The sequence below is a fragment of the Sinocyclocheilus grahami genome, unplaced genomic scaffold (genome assembly GCF_001515645.1).
Source record: "Sinocyclocheilus grahami isolate Dianchi unplaced genomic scaffold, SAMN03320097.WGS_v1.1 scaffold462.1, whole genome shotgun sequence".
In the NCBI taxonomy this organism is placed as follows: Eukaryota; Metazoa; Chordata; class Actinopteri; order Cypriniformes; family Cyprinidae; genus Sinocyclocheilus; species Sinocyclocheilus grahami.
In genome coordinates, this window is record NW_015505641.1 from 502,410 (window position 1) to 518,779 (window position 16,370).

The window sequence follows — 16,370 nt, forward strand, 5'->3', positions numbered from 1 at the left end:
TATGTGTGTAGTAAACAAAACCGTGCGCCCCGCCATTCATTCATTGCGGAAATCATGCACCTTATGCGTGATATCAGATGCTTCCGCAGATTTATAGTGTTACTATAGCATTTCACCTGAGAATTGCGAATCATGCGTATGGCCATGATAAGTGCTGAATGAATGACAGGATTTCTGTTGTAACATCGCGCAAGGTAAATAAGGGTGACATCTAGTGGAGAAGACTAATGATAAGATTCACATTAATCAGATCTTGTTTTAAATGTGTGCTGAAATAAATACTGGAAAAGATCGATTCACGGCTTTTGAGAATCGATATCGGATCAACGTCATTTAAAAAAACGATTAATCGAAAAATAATTTTTTTTGCCCAGCCCTACTGCGTACGTAAAAGTGTTGTAGTGTTTGCCTTTTATTAGTAATAGAAAGGTAAACACTATAGTAGTTACCCATATAATGTCAGCATTCATCAAATACATATTAATATAATTTAAAGAAGTCTTTAAGTAAAGAATACTTGCAAACTGTAGTGAATCCCGCAATTAGATCCTCTGACGTCTGCATTTGTAGCCTGCATAAAAACACACGTGCATGATGGTCCGTCTGTGCGAATTTGATAGGAACAGGAGAGTGTAATATTCTTGTCATATTCACTATTTGCTGTATATAAAATTAGTGTTACCCTGTCTTTGAAGAAAATATTGATTCCCAGTGTGCAAAGACTGTTTCTTTAATGCTGAAAAATACTATAATAGGATTACAGAATTAAAACTTTACCTGTCTGGTCATTTTTAACCAGGAACACCACAAGTGTAACAAGGTGGGATAAAAAAAAAATCTCCAAACATTATATATATATAAAAAAAAAAAAACTTTATATAAAAAAAAGTTGTAGTCCATTGTGGTAACACGAACTAGCATTTTCAGGCATATTCTTGTCATATTCACTATTTGCTGTATATAAAATTAGTGTTACCCTGTCTTTGTTGAAGAAAATATTGATTCCCAGTGTGCAAAGACTGTTTCTTTAATGCTGAAAAATACTATAATAGGATTACAGAATTAAAACTTTACCTGTCTGGTCATTTTTAACCAGGAACACCACAAGTGTAACAAGGTGGGATAAAAAAAAAATCTCCAAACATTATATATATATAAAAAAAAAAAAACTTTATATAAAAAAAAGTTGTAGTCCATTGTGGTAACACGAACTAGCATTTTCAGGGGAAAAATCTCACTGGATCAAAATGATTGTAACACAACATGAGGTTTAAGTTGCTCAAGTATTAATCTAATTAAGTTTTTTCATAGTAATTCATTTTTAAATTATAATTTAGTAAATATTTGAACTAACTTCATTGCAACTTATTTTCTATTTTTAAATTAAGTAGTGTTAAATCAGCTTTATATAGGCCATCGGCCACCCTGCTCTGAGATATTGGCATCGGCCTTCAGAAAAGCATATCGGTTGAATGCACTGCTGCAGTATTTTTAGTCTGACTGGTTTACATTGACTAACTAACTGCTACGCCTGCATACACAAACGTCAAACAGAAGTTGGGTTAACTGTGATTTAGAATAAATTCACAGCCTTGTTGGAATCCCACTGCGCATAAACAATAGTTTCAGACTTACTCGAGTGCATGCTTGACATGCATGCTGCTCTGTACCCTCCGATTCCCTTGGCATTGGTCACACTTTCAACCGTTACAAAGCTTTGTGAACTGATGTGTCTATTAACGGCGTGTGACAGTCTTTGCAAAACAATGTTTACAAGGATTAGGGCAGTGTTGGATTGAATATGTGAGATGAATTTGAAGACAAGTCTTGTAATGAAAGAAGCGCCATGAAAATGGAAGTTGGATGTATTGCAATTCTGGGTGGGGCAGTTTATGAAGTGCCAAGTTTAGAGGATATCCCTCAGTTGTAGCCTGTTATAAATAAAATAAAAAAATATTTGCAGGCAGCTGATGGGCACTCTCCAAGGTCCTCATATAGGTCCTCATTTAAATTTTGTATTATTCAAGATTTGTTGCTCTAAAAAAGCATTAGGGCATACGTAGATATGTTGAACCAGTACTTGGTTGTACATCTGATTTGATTTGAGTGACGCTTGACCTGCATTGAATTGACATTCTCATTATATTGCTGGCCTGACAAGGGCTCTACAATGCAACCATTTTAGTCATATTTGCGACTGAAAACTACTGCGTGCGACTGAAAAAATATTTAGGAGCACCAGTGCGACTGACCCAATCAGCATATTTGTGTTGAGCTCAGTGGAGCTTCAAAGGTCTCTACTTGCGTGTTTTTGCAGCGTTGAATAATGAATCACAGCCACATATGTTGATTCCTTGAACACAATGTTAATCCGAATCCACTCACTGCTCCAAAGTTTTGTTCATTGCTGAGTTACGCAAGCTCACGAATCCTCTCACTATAACAAAGTGCAGACACAATGTAAATAAGAGATTCATTGTGCAGTGTAGAGAGCTTCGTTGATTATAGTACAACTTTGTGAGATTGCGATGGACTAAGGTGAGTGACAGCTTTTAATGATTAAAGGTATATTTCACCTTCAGTTGCTGGTCCCCATTGACTTCCATAGTATGGAAAAAACTATGCAAGTCAAAGGGGACCAGCAACTGAAGGTGAACTATCCCTTTAAGTGAGTTTGCAAATGTGATATTAAATAAATGCAACAGTTCAATAAACAAGAAGTTAATATTAAGTGACATTGACTGATTTTGCTCTATTGTTAATGAAAATGGTTTCAAACAAAAAGTCACTGCTGAAGTAGGGCTGTCTAAAAAATGTGAATTTCGAATATTCATCGAATATACATCAAAAACGTTGCATTTGAATTTTAGGTGTGTGTTAAGGAGGCAGCCTTATCAGTGGCGCACGAGATGTGATGACGATGTAAGTGTCGTTGCATTATAATGTTTTTGTTAGCCTATCCAGTTGAAGCCACTGGATGCGGCGCTGCTGCGTTGTTCATTAAAAATATTGAGGGAAAAAGTGAACATCAATGCGGAGAAGATCTTGTTTACATCAAAACTGAAACCAAGCCGTTCACACACAACACATATTTTGTACATTTTCTAGATGGACATCTTTCACCATTGCACTCGCGTCTCGCACAAAGGAGACGCATGTTTAGAAAGCCATGTAAAATTAATGCAAGTTTAACTTTGAAAAAAAAACATATCGAGACTTTATGGTGAAATTAATCAAAATGTTATATTTAAAACATTGATCTCAACTTGAATTTATGGATTTAATTGCACTCATGCCACCTCTGAGCCTCATTACACGTCTGAAAATATACCCACAAGCCACTTGTGTTCTTCTGTGCCACCTCTGTAGTACAAATTAATTTTGTTAATACTGAATTCATTTGACTGGTAACTTTATTCTTCTTGTTTTTGTCTACTTGTTGTTATTCTGTTGTTTTAATTAGAACTTTTTGAAAAAGCTTATAAAAAATATATTTTTGAATTTGACATAAGGATGACATACTTTTAATGAAGTTAGAAAAATGGCATTACAAAGAAAAAAAATGAGGGTGCTACTGAATGTTTTGACTAGGCATGGGCGATATGGGCTTAAAAATGTATCACGATAATTTCTGATATTTATTGCGATAACGATATCAATGACGATAATTTAGGGAATCCTGTTTCTTTAGAGAAAAGTATTATCTTTCCAATTTTTACCCAAAACAGGGTGTTGTGAGCGTTACGGAGTACACACGTAATGTAATGACTGTTTAATTCATACTGGAAGCCAGAGGGCGCCCTTATGCAGAAATGCCACACATGCATAGAAGTAATGCTCCAGGAAGAAGTATCCAGTGATCGCTGTAGCTGAATAAAACGCAGATAATACATTTTAACTGAGGAAACCTGAAGACAATAAACATGCGATTGCACAAAATATATGGTATCTGTGTTCTTCAAGCAATCTTGGGTATTTTTTACAAGGATAGAGATTTTGCAATGCTAATCGACATAGTCTTTATCACTGATATAATGCTATAAAATATTCCAACCTGTTCCAGATTGTAGAAGGAGCTGCTCAATTTCACGTCACTCCACACAGTCGCACACAGAAATATGTCAACAACTAGACTTGATCGTTATTATCGCGGGAAGACAAATTCTTATCGTGTGGAGAATTTTTACCGGTATATCGCAAACCATAAGATATCGCCCGTCCCTAGTTTAGACTGTTCTCTGTATGCTTAAAAATTAAGCATAGAGCCCTGTCTGAGCAATATGAAGGTCTCGTATAGCATGCTAAGAAAAGCCATATCTGAAAGCATGTGGCAATGGTCGTTTATAGTGACTAGTTTAGACTGTTCTCCTAAAAAGAAAAATTAAGCATAGAGCCCTGTCTGAGCAATATGAAGGTCTCGTATAGCATGCTAAGAAAAGCCATATCTGAAAGCATGTGGCAATGGTCGTTTATAGTGATGGGAGAACTTATGCAGTTGTTGTTGTTTTTAAGGGAAGGTCTGAAACCAGAAAATCCAGTGACGCGTCTGGTTTGTCCTTATCTGTGGGGGATTGACACATTTGACATAAAACCACACTCACAGCAGCTCTTGCTTTGTCTTCATAAATGTGGTTTATCAGTTTAACATTCTGGAATAGAAGCACATTTTCAGTTTTCGAAACTACTTAAATTAACGTGTTACATATTAACGCGTCATGTTGAAGTCAGCATGGAACAGAAGCCAGAAGTGATCGCCTTTTGTTTCCTATTGTGTGGTATATCTGATTTAAACTGCTTCTCAAACAAGTAATGTAGGCTTGGACTTGATTTTGTCTATCCAGTATTGATTGGATTGTTCTCGTTTGCTAATCACTGCAGTCTCATGTGAGTGACAGGTTGCTGGAATGGTGGGATTTTTGTCCTGCCCTCGAACCGGTGCAAACGTCATCAGAGAAGAGATGTTGTTTGGCAAGGTGAAGTGGAAATGTTTTTGATTAAAGGTTATGTGAGTTTAAGTATGTGTGGATAAATCATTTATAATCTTTGCAGTATTCCATACACTAATAAGAATTGTCCATTTTGATTTCATGGTGACTTTAACACTACTTCAATTTGTTGCGTGACCATCACCCATGGCTCTTTCTGATTCACAAAAGTATGTATGAGTGTGTTATCACCAGAGCATGTTGAAATAATGCAGATGGCTAATTTGTGGTAATCCCCAGTCCAAATGAACAGCGATGGGGAGCTTAGTGTGGTACGTGTGGCACGCCTGTGGAAACGGGCAAAGAGACATTCTTTCTGTTGTGATTGTACTCGCCATCCAGAGGCCATTGGATTACAGCATGCTGTTTGTCCCTTGTGGTGCCGGTTCAGCAGTGTACGTCAGTGATGTGCAAACAGTTACATGTGCTTGAACTGCAGTTTCTCTTTTTTCTTGCTCTGCCTTTTCATGCAACTAGTTGTGAATGTGAAGGGGTATTATGTGCACGCTTGCAGAGCCTGTTGAGTTTTTCATCTCTGACGCTTCAGTTCCCCATGAACATGAAGATACTGAAAAATAAGCTTTTTAAAACAATTGTATAGTTGCTTAACCACTTAAACAATATTGCATTTTGCCATTGTGTTGCCTTTACTATTTCAGTTAATCGAAAGTGGAGCAGGTGCTTGCGCAACGAAATGTCTATAGGCATGTGTGGTTGCACATATCGTCACGCCACCGTGAGTTGACGCATGTATAGAATATTTTTCTTAAAAAAAAATAAAACTTTTAAACCATTTAACATAGTATTAATTGATCAAATTCTTACTTTCAGTTAACGGTTAGTCCATCAATATGATCAACCCTATTACATGATTATCAAAATGATGTTAGTTGAAGCCCTAGAGTTCAGTTAAGAAAGCCCTTTAAAGTAACTGTTATTACTAAAGGTTTTCTTAAGCAAGGCTGGTAACTGGTTGCAGGCCTACAGCGGTCTTGTGAGTACTTGTCTTAGTACATAGCATCTGGTCCTATAATGGTCGGACCATACTGTAGATAACCTGCTTTCTTTGTGAAGGGTATAATTACCTTAATCCTACAAGCACTAACAGCGTAACTGAAAGACTCTTGCACTTAGTTAAGACTAATCACTACACTGACCATTATCAGAGTGAATCTGTGAGTGAATGTATTAAAATTCTGAATAGGTTATAGCCTAGAAAGCACGCAAAGAGTGCTCCCGCTTATAATAATTAAAAAGCTGTCACTCATCTCAGTTCTTCGTGATCTCATAAAGTTCTGTTATATTCAATGAAGCTCTACGCTACTGCACTATTTATCTCTCATTTACATTGTGTGTATGTTTTGTTTGTTCTTATGAGAGGATTCGCGAGCGTGCACAACTCAGAAACACTGAACAAAACACTGGCCATTGCGTTCATGAAATCAACAGATATGTCAGTGATTGGCTTCAAGGCTCAATACTGCAGAAACCATTAAAAAGCTGTCACTCATCTCAGTTCTTCGTGATCTCATAAAGTTCTGTTATATTCAATGAAGCTCTACGCTACTGCACTATTTATCTCTCATTTACATTGTGTGTATGTTTTGTTTGTTCTTATGAGAGGATTCGCGAGCGTGCACAACTCAGAAACGCTGAACAAAACACTGGCCATTGCGTTCATGAAATCAACAGATATGTCAGTGATTGGCTTCAAGGCTCAATACTGCAGAAACCGTTTTTTTCTGCAGCGTTGTGCTCCAGACTATGCCCCACAGCACATAGACACAGACATGGACATTAATTTAAAATATAAACTAGACAAGTTGTACACTGAGGTAGGCCTGCTATTTATTTTTGTCTGATGAAAAAACATTTGGTTCTTCAAAGCGCATAGAAGGATTCAGTGTGTGTTTTCGTTTTGTCATAATTTAAGGGAAAATTTTTTAGTGTAGGCCTATTTAAAAAAAAAAAAAAAAAAATTATTTATATAATGTTATTCTGTTTTTCTTTGTTCTCAAAAGCGCTGCAGGTGCATGATAATACGTGACTATGCATCCCTATCATGTAATAAGCCTGCACAGTATATGGTGAAACCAGTTATGAGGGAGGAAATTTTATACCGTTTAAAGGGGGGGGAAATTATGAATAAAACTTAATACCGGGTTCACACTGCATGATTTTTAAAGTCATCGGATCGCTGCCCTTCTCACACTGCACGACTGTCTGTGGTGTATTGCCAAATATCAATATCATAACGAATATAGTTTCCAGGTTATGTTAGCTGTATTCTAACAATACCAATATAGACAAAGTGTTACCAAATTTTGAAACATACTTTTGTTAACAAATTATCTTCCTTCAATGATGCTCTTCAGTCCAGTATCTTTTAAATATATTTTAAATTGTGCTGGTTTAAGTTCTCTTAGGAAATTATATTACTCTGCAAACATTTTTAAATAAATTAAGAGTTAAACCTCAATCCATTTTTTCAGTTTTTGTCTAAAGTAAACTTTAAAAACCTTTTATAGGTTTTTTAAATTGCTCTTTAATAGTATTTTAGGGCCATATAAAAAATTAAATTTTTCCCAATTTCCTTTTTTTCTGGACTGTTTTAAAGGTTAAATAAAATTTTAGTAATCGAAATGCATGTTTAATTCAATTAATTATGAAACCTGTACAGTTTAACAATTTAATAAGTTCAACAAATTAAATTTTTAGGGCTCTATTAAATGCATTTTATTTTTTCTTGTTCCACTTTTTCTTTTTTTACCAAATTGTTTTTTTTTTTTTTCTGGGTTTCATTTTAGACGTTTATATATATTTTTATATTTTAATAAACAAAAAGCATGTTTGTTTAATTGAATTCAACTTAATTTATTAAAAATTTAACAATAGAGTCCTATGAAATGTTTTCTTTTTCTCCCCCAGAAATTCTGAGTTTTGTATATTAATTTTTCTGCTAATCAAATGAAACCATAAAACTTTAATTTAATCAAGAGAAAATTAAACAAACCCTTTAATTTCTCAAAGTGCGGCACAACAGAGGTTTACTGTTAATTAAAACATGGATGGAAAAATTGTGTGATTATTACTTGAAGCAGGTCTCCAGACTAACATTTGAGGGCAGTGGCCCTGGGGGGTGGTGAAAGATAAATTAAGATAATCATAATATTACTATCGTTTTGCATTAATTGGTGCAGTTCCTAATGCTATTTGTTGTTAATTGGTTGTTAATGTTTGTTTATTTCTTAATAATGCACATTTGACAGTAAAGCATTGAGCTTGCGTTGGGAGGCATACAAAATGTACTTTTATTAACAACCGTAACTTGCAAAATTTAAGTTTTATATAGAAAATGAACATTCTACTTATTAAATATACTTATTAAATTATTAAACGTAGCATTATTCTTCTATAGTGTTACACTGAACTGACCGACAATTTCAGTGATTATAAAAAGAATGCTCTTGATGTGTGATTCAGTAACAAATTGAAAAAAAGTGTTTTTCAAGGGACTTTGTGACTTTTCTTGTTTCATACACAAAAAGTGCAAAACTGACAATGTGATTTAAAAAAAAAAAAAAATTTTTTTTATTTTTTAAATAAGTGTTTGTTTACCACGAAGTATATTTTGGTCATCCCATTAAAAATAACATTTAAACTAGATCATTTTTAGAGCTTTAAAGTGCTTGAAATAGTTGTGAAAAACCTGAAAGTCACTGAAAAGTGCTTGAATTTCTCTCTCAAAAGGATGTACAAACCCTAAAATGAATAATGTAACAACACCATAGTTAGTGTTGCTACTTCTGGTTTTCTGACATACGTCAGCACTGTTTGATCCGTTTATAACAGAGAATTCTGTGCAGAATTCAAATACTTCTCACTGGATCTCGCAGCGCTGTGCAGTAACAGTGAAACACTGGTTCCTGAGTAAACCTGTTCTGAGCATGGACCAGTTTGCTTGCATTGCGTTCAATTATTGGTCCGAGCTGATAAACATAGCGTGCTGCGCAGCTCAAACAAATTGTGTGGTTTTGTTACACTTTGGTCACTCCAGTGCGAGCGTTCACAAAATTTAGTCGCACCGGCAGAAAAAATGGTCGCAGTCTGGAGCTCTTCTTTAAAGACATTAATATTTTATTCGTAGTAGTAGTAGTAGGCCATTACATAGATATGTAAATTCTTGTGTACAATAGGGCTGTCAAAATGGCTGAAAAACTAAATTCGAATTTTGTACTTAAATATTATCAAAATTCGAATTATATTCGAGTTTAAAATGCATAATTTCAGTTAGGGCGACGAAAAGCTTTTGGCTTCTCTCCTAAGGCCACAAGAGGGTGCATCATTCAAAGCATAAGATAACATGACTATGCGAAAAAAAAGTGCATAATGTTTAAAATGTTTATAAACCAATTATAATTAAGTTGCTTAAACAACTATAAACAAAACAGCATCATGCATGTATGCATAGTTTAATACAAAGGGCGGAAAGCCAATCACACAGAGTACATTATTCATTTAAAAACATGAGATGCAGTGGGATGGGGAAAAACCCGCCATAAAATCTCGATATATGTTTTTTCAAAGTTAAACTTGCATTAATTTTACATGGGTTTCTAAACATGCAGCTCTTTTGTGTGTGAAATATGCATTCTGTGTGAACGGCTTGGTTTCGGTTTTGATGTAAACAAGATCTTCTCCGCATTGATGTTCTCTTTTTCCGCTATATTTTTAATGAACAACGCAGCAGCGCCGCATTTAGTGGCTTCAACTGGATAGGCTAACAAAAACATTGTAATGCAACGTCACTTACATCGTCATCGCATCTCATGCGCCGCTGATAAGGCTGCCTCCTTAACGCACACCTAAAATTAAAATGCAACCTTTTTGCATTCAAATGTTTTTTTTTGTTTTTTTTTTTAAATTAGAATTTTTTTTGGCAGCCCTAGTGTACAATAGTAATAGGTATTTCTTTCACAATTTCTTCAAGTTAAACCCAACTTTTTTTTTGACATGTTGCCATGAAGACCATTAAGTTTCTGTGTATATGATATGATAGTCTTTCTCAAATGAAACTATGAAATGCTCATGAAGTGACTCTCAGAGAGATGAAGTTCCTGTCCTCATATAGTGCGTCGGCAGACACTGAAAACCATGCGTGTCATGCTCACTTGAGTATGTGTGCAGTAGTCAAAACTGTGTGTCTGCGCAATTGCTTTAAGACATTGTCAGGTTAAAGTTCAAATGCATCTTGAGACCCCTACATTTTGATCAGTTCTGTTTTGCTGTCCAGCTGCTGCCCAGCTGCTTTTATGTGAATGTACACTTAGAAATATGTAACTGGCCTAATCTAGCTTAAGATACACTAATCAAGTAGTCATTCATTTAAGAATTTGTTTTTGCACATTTCTAGTTTTCCCGTTCTTCTGCTTCAAATGTGTCATGCATCATTTGAGATAAAATGGTCTAATGTCCCATGAGATAAAAATCTTTGTTCACTTGGAGCATTAAATTTGGCAACCTTTAAAATTACTGTCAAGGTATAATGTCATGTGTTTTCTCATATGACCAGTATCACACATCAGGAGAGAAGACTTGCTATTGCGAAAAGCTAGCATGACTAATATGCAATTGAAGCTGTGGGATTTGGAGGTCAGAAGACTGGCAGTAATCAGTGTCGATTACAGAGAGCATCTTGACCCATGGGTAGCATGGGAAAATATATCGACGTGGTAAAATCCACATATTCCAACGCTTTTCACTTTCTATTGTGCATGCATTGTACATAACACAGTTAATGAATAGGCCAGTGTTGGGGAGTAGCTAGCTACAAGTAGCGATGCTACTAGCGTAATTTACATTTTTCAGTAGTGACGCTACTTTTAAAACCGTGAGCACGTTTACATGCACACCATTAAGCTGATAACTCACAAATATCATCTTATTAAAATAACCAGTTTTCCCCGTTTACATGCACATCAGTAACCTGACAACGCAAGTAAGCTGCGTTTACGTGACTTCATTAATAAATCAGGTTATTTCCCTGTAGTGACGTCAAAATATAATCATTTGCATATCTGACTCAAAGTATTCCATACATTTTTCAGTTGTGATGTTAAATTAAGCTTGCAACATGTCAGCGGGAAACTTACAGCTCATATATTATCCTCTCATGCAGTTATAAATGCAGCATTGTGACTGAACCACTTCTGCTGCATGAGATGAGAACACTTTTTATCATGAAAAAGTCTGCTTTTGTGATATATTTCCTTTCTTTACTGCAAGACGTTTGCTTTGTCTAGAAGCGCTTAAATCTGCACTAACAATGCGTTCCTGTCATGTATAACACATGCACACCTCAGAAAGACGACAAAGCGGGTTATTGTGTTTACATGCCATGCGAAATCGGAGTAAGAGGCAAAAAACTACCCGTTGCGACCGGTTTATGCTTACACCATTTATGACCTTACGCCAATAAAAGAAAATGGGTTAGCTCGTTAACATGACCATGTGCGTTTTTGGCTTAAGCATAATCGGAAATTTCCTGAGTCACAACCCTATTGCCAGCAATCTACCTCGGAATATAAACATTTTAGAAACATTTGACGATAATGAGCTTTTATAAAGGTATCTGCTTTGATTTGGAGGTTATCCCAACTCCAAATTTTTTATTATATCCTTAATTTATAGCTGTTCTCGCGCCCAGTTTGGTTTTCGTTTGTTTGCATGTCTTACTATTAGCCATGATTATTCTACTCTGCTAATTAAAAGGCTGTTTATATGCATATTACCAATTTTATTAGTCGCAGAAAAAAATTAATTCCACATGAAGTGGCGAAGTCATGCTGTCCGTGACGGACAAATCGTTAACGGCTGGTATATGTGGTAATAGTACATCGGGCAGGACATTCATATGCTCACCTAACAATCATTGACCTCAAATATGGCTTATCTGAAATATGTATATAGTAGCAACTTTACATGGCAGCTCAATCTAATGTTAGCCTAGAAAAAAGTGTGCAGTTCAAGTGTTTGTGCGGAGAGTGAAAGCTGAACAGTAGCGCGCTTGGGCTACTGCATGACAGATGGAGGCGCCGGTGCGATCATTTGCTCTTAAAATACTTCGTCACTTTTGGTCATACAGATAAGAGTAATGCATCTTTTGTATCTGTAAAGACTAGGTTTATTCGTGTGCACTCAGAATAACAATGAAACGTTGCGCTTTAGTAAAATAATGAAAGCAAACAGGATGTGCTTTCTGCCGTCTCAGACTCTGTGAACTTGAGCGCGTCACAAACTGTGTATGCTTGCCTTATTACAGACATGAAAAATATATCTATAGAGTGTGAAACTTTTAAATGAACCAATTCAAATAGAAAACAAATATTCTCAAATTATGTAATCCGTAGCATTAAATGTGCATACAGGCGCATACTGCGGAGATGAAGAGTCAGTGTCGCCGACTTCATCTCTTAAACCGAAAACAGAATGCACTAGTGTAACAATTAATTAAAACGTTAATGCAGTGTGCTTGCTGTTTTTCCCTAACACATTCATAATTATTATATTTGCCGGTGCGCTGTGGCAAGCCTTTTTTGTGTGCGCTTGAGTGCTTATTAGACTATGTAGGCAATTAAAGGCTCATTATTATAATTTATATGCAATAAAAGTGCGACTGAAAGTCGACTAATGCTTAAAATGAACGACTACTAGTCGACCAGAAAAATCTTTAGTCGAGGGCAGCCCTAATGCATATTGACTAATTGTTTACGAGAAGCATATATATGAGGCTGACAATTAGCTGAATATATAGCCTACTTGTTTAATTAGTGACACTTAGCCTGCATTTTAAAACTTTTATTTGAATATGGCAACATTATATTGCGCTCTACAATATTTCTATGAATAAATCTCTGACAGAGACTATCAGCCAATCACTGAGTGCATAGTAAGTATGCTGACATCCATGTATCCAGTTTAAATTGCATGGTTCTTGCGTTGGAGTTACGTTTGTAGCAATATACTAATATAACTAAAATAACTATTTAACTATACAATATTTTATTATTGTGTGTATCGAATAGTTTACATAATCAAATGATTGGGACATTTTTTGTCATTGAAATGGCTTGGAAAAGTGTTCCAATCAACCTGAATTCACCCTACTTTTTGAAATCATGATTGCATTACAGTATGTTGTTTTAAACTCCAAATATTTTACTCGTGTGTATTTTAAGTAAATTTAAAGGCTATTGTTGACTTAGCCTACATCTATTTTTATTACCACAAAAAATATTAATTATAATATTTTATTATTAGTAGACCAGAACACGTGGACATGGTGTCATTCTTACACTATAATACTGAACTTTGATTTCAGTGATTTGGACTGAGATGGACACTTGCTGCTTGCACTCTGTTGCACTTTAAAAAAGGATTTCATAGAAATTTGGATTTCATTTGGAGTTTCACTACTGAAGTCCTCTGTTCATTTTTTTTCATCATGCTGGAAGTTTTGTAATGAACACTAATCGAACAGAAAATAAAATCATGATATAGTAGTGTACTTATCATTTGGCAAAGGATGGTTGCGGCGGGATTCACACACAGCGCAGTGTTTACGCGCGCAGCTGATGATTGACTTCGCCATTCAGTCAGTAAATACCGCATGTGCTGTGAGTTTAACCTGCTTATTTTATGACTCCGTATCCAGTTTAAATTGCATGGTTCTTGCGTTGGAGTTACGTTTGTAGCAATATACTAATATAACTAAAATAACTATTTAACTATACAATATTTTATTATTGTGTGTATCGAATAGTTTACATAATCAAATGATTGGGACATTTTTTGTCATTGAAATGGCTTGGAAAAGTGTTCCAATCAACCTGAATTCACCCTACTCTTTAAAATCATGATTGCATTACAGTATGTTGTTATAAACCTCAAATATTTTACTTATAACTTCATTATATTTTCCTTAGAACTTCATTATAATTCTTCATTAATTTAGTTATTTGTAATGTTAATTGTAAAAAAAAAAAAACAGAATGATAAAAAATTTAAAGTAGTTTCAATGTAGCTAGCTACTTTTTGACAGTAACTTGTAGTGTAGCTAGCTACTTTTTCAGAAAGCTAGCTTGAATGTAGCGTAACTACTTTAATTTACGAGTAGCTTGTAGCTGGTCAAGTTACAGTTTCAGAGTAGCTTCCCCAACACTGGAATAGGCGCATATTTGATGTAGGGCTGTCACGATTCATCGATTCTATTCGACTTCATTTTGCCTGCGTCGACTAACCGGCAAAATACTGGAAGTGGCGCATTTCACAGACGAGAACCCATAAAACACATTATTAGACTGTTTTCCAAGGCCTCGTGATATAGTAAACCTGTATTATTACCCATATTAAACGTAATTAAGCATAACTGTGGATTCACAAATGCTACGATTTAATTAAATAATTATATGTGATGCCGTTATAGGTGTGTAGGTTATATAGGTACGTCACACAGCGGCTCCGTTCACAGTAAATGCTGTTCCACCGGAACTTTTTTATCAGATTAATCAATCATTTACTCGATAGATTAATTGGAATAAAAATAGTCATTAGTGGCAGCCCTAATTTTGATGCATCCTTCAATATCATTAAACCTCTCTGACTTGTTTTGTTGTAAACTACATTTTCAATTCATCTGGAGTATTTTAGTCTGAGGAATTAAAGTCAGATCACAGGTTCTGGCATGTCAGCACATGAAAAACTATCGATGTAAAAATCTTCACAATATATTCAGTAATGTTTAAATGTCTATGCTCAAACAATGTTACACATTGGCCAAAGTGAGTGCTTGAAGGGTCTCTTTTTGCCATTGCTTTGCCCTGTAAAGTGGGACATGAGGGAGCCATATTGCCATGCTGGATTTTTGATTTTTTTCCCCACAGTACATCTTTGGGGAGTTCAGCCCAGATGAGTTCAATCAGTTCTTTGTGACTCCCCGCTGTTACGTCGAGGTAAAATATTCTCACACATGAATGCATCTTGAAGGCACATGAAATGTTATGCTGTCCAAAGCCGTTTTTAACCGTTAGAGAAGTAATTACATTTACTTTATTGTTGTTAGTAATTGCCATTATTCTTCTAAATGTAATATAATTCTGTATTACCATAAGGATATTGTGGTGAGGTGGAGCTTGTTTTTGTGAGTTTAATATATGTAAAATAACATTTGTATTTTGTATTTTCCACTTTTCCCTACTCGTGTGCAGCAGTTTAGCACAAAATGAAAATCTTCTACCCTAGTCAGTGTTTAATTTATACATTTGTTTCATTGCAAATTTAAATGGCAAATTTCAATGTAAAATTAAATGTTCAAATGTTAAATCATCTGAAGTTGAATTTGACACTACACTTTTAATGTCAGTTAATAATAATAATGGCACATATACGTTTACTTTAAATCTTGCTCCAATTTGTTACACAAGGTATGGGAAATGTAACTTCAAATATATATATACATTGCTGTCTTGCATGTTACATTGCCAATGTTATGCTACCATACTCTCCATCCACCTTTTTCCCTCCTTTTCTTCTGTACAAAAAAAGTAATTATTTAGCACACTACATCCTCTGTCTGTTTTAATTGCGAATTAAACTCTGGCCTTGCACTCCAAAGTACACTATAAAATTTAGGGATGCACCGATATGAAAATTTTGGCCGATACCGATTACCGATTATTCTTTATTTTTGAAAGCCGATAACCGATATGTTGGCCGATAAATCTATATCCAAATTGTTATATACTTTAAATCAGATATACATCAAATAAACACAATATTACAATGTACAATTGCACAAAAGGCTGCAAATGAACAGCGCGCATCTGAAGTGTCTCTGAAGGAAATAATGCATTATTTATCGGTTTTAAGATATCGGCCAAATTTTCTTATCAGGCCGATACCGATAACAGAAAAAATGAGCATTTATCGGCCGATACCGATATGGTGGCCGATATATCGTGCATCCCTAATAAAATTTTTACCTGTGTTTAGTTCAGATAACATGCATTTAAATTTGTAGGTTAGAAAGGTTTGTTTGTGTACATGTACTTTTATTGACTTCATGCGTTTTAATCTCATGCAAATTTCTTATCAGCTTCCCCCGTTCAATGATAAAGTCTCCTGTGTCAGCCATTCCTCAGGTAAGATCAAAGCCTCTCTTGAATGTTGCTACAAGTATTGATTCAGAAGTAAATATGAGTTATAAATTATGAAATGCTTAACAGCAATTACTCCCACATGAGCACACATAATGGTTTTCGTGTATTATGCAATGACCATAGCTCACATCTTCACACATGGAAAACAAAATTCATAATATTCTTTTTT

At 35.2% G+C, this 16,370-nt stretch overlaps 1 protein-coding gene across 1 annotated transcript in view; it reads left to right on the forward strand.

Annotated features, from left to right (window-relative positions):
* Positions 1–11,323: 11,323 nt before the first annotated feature.
* The window catches only part of LOC107552960 (ubiquitin carboxyl-terminal hydrolase 10), a 35,178-nt gene continuing 30,131 nt past the window's right edge, over positions 11,324–16,370 (forward strand). Inside the window, exons 1-3 of the mRNA XM_016235022.1 lie at positions 11,324–11,395; positions 14,927–14,995; positions 16,138–16,183. Of these exons, the coding sequence (XP_016090508.1) occupies positions 11,324–11,395; positions 14,927–14,995; positions 16,138–16,183 (187 nt within the window). The remainder of the gene's footprint in view (positions 11,396–14,926; positions 14,996–16,137; positions 16,184–16,370) is intronic.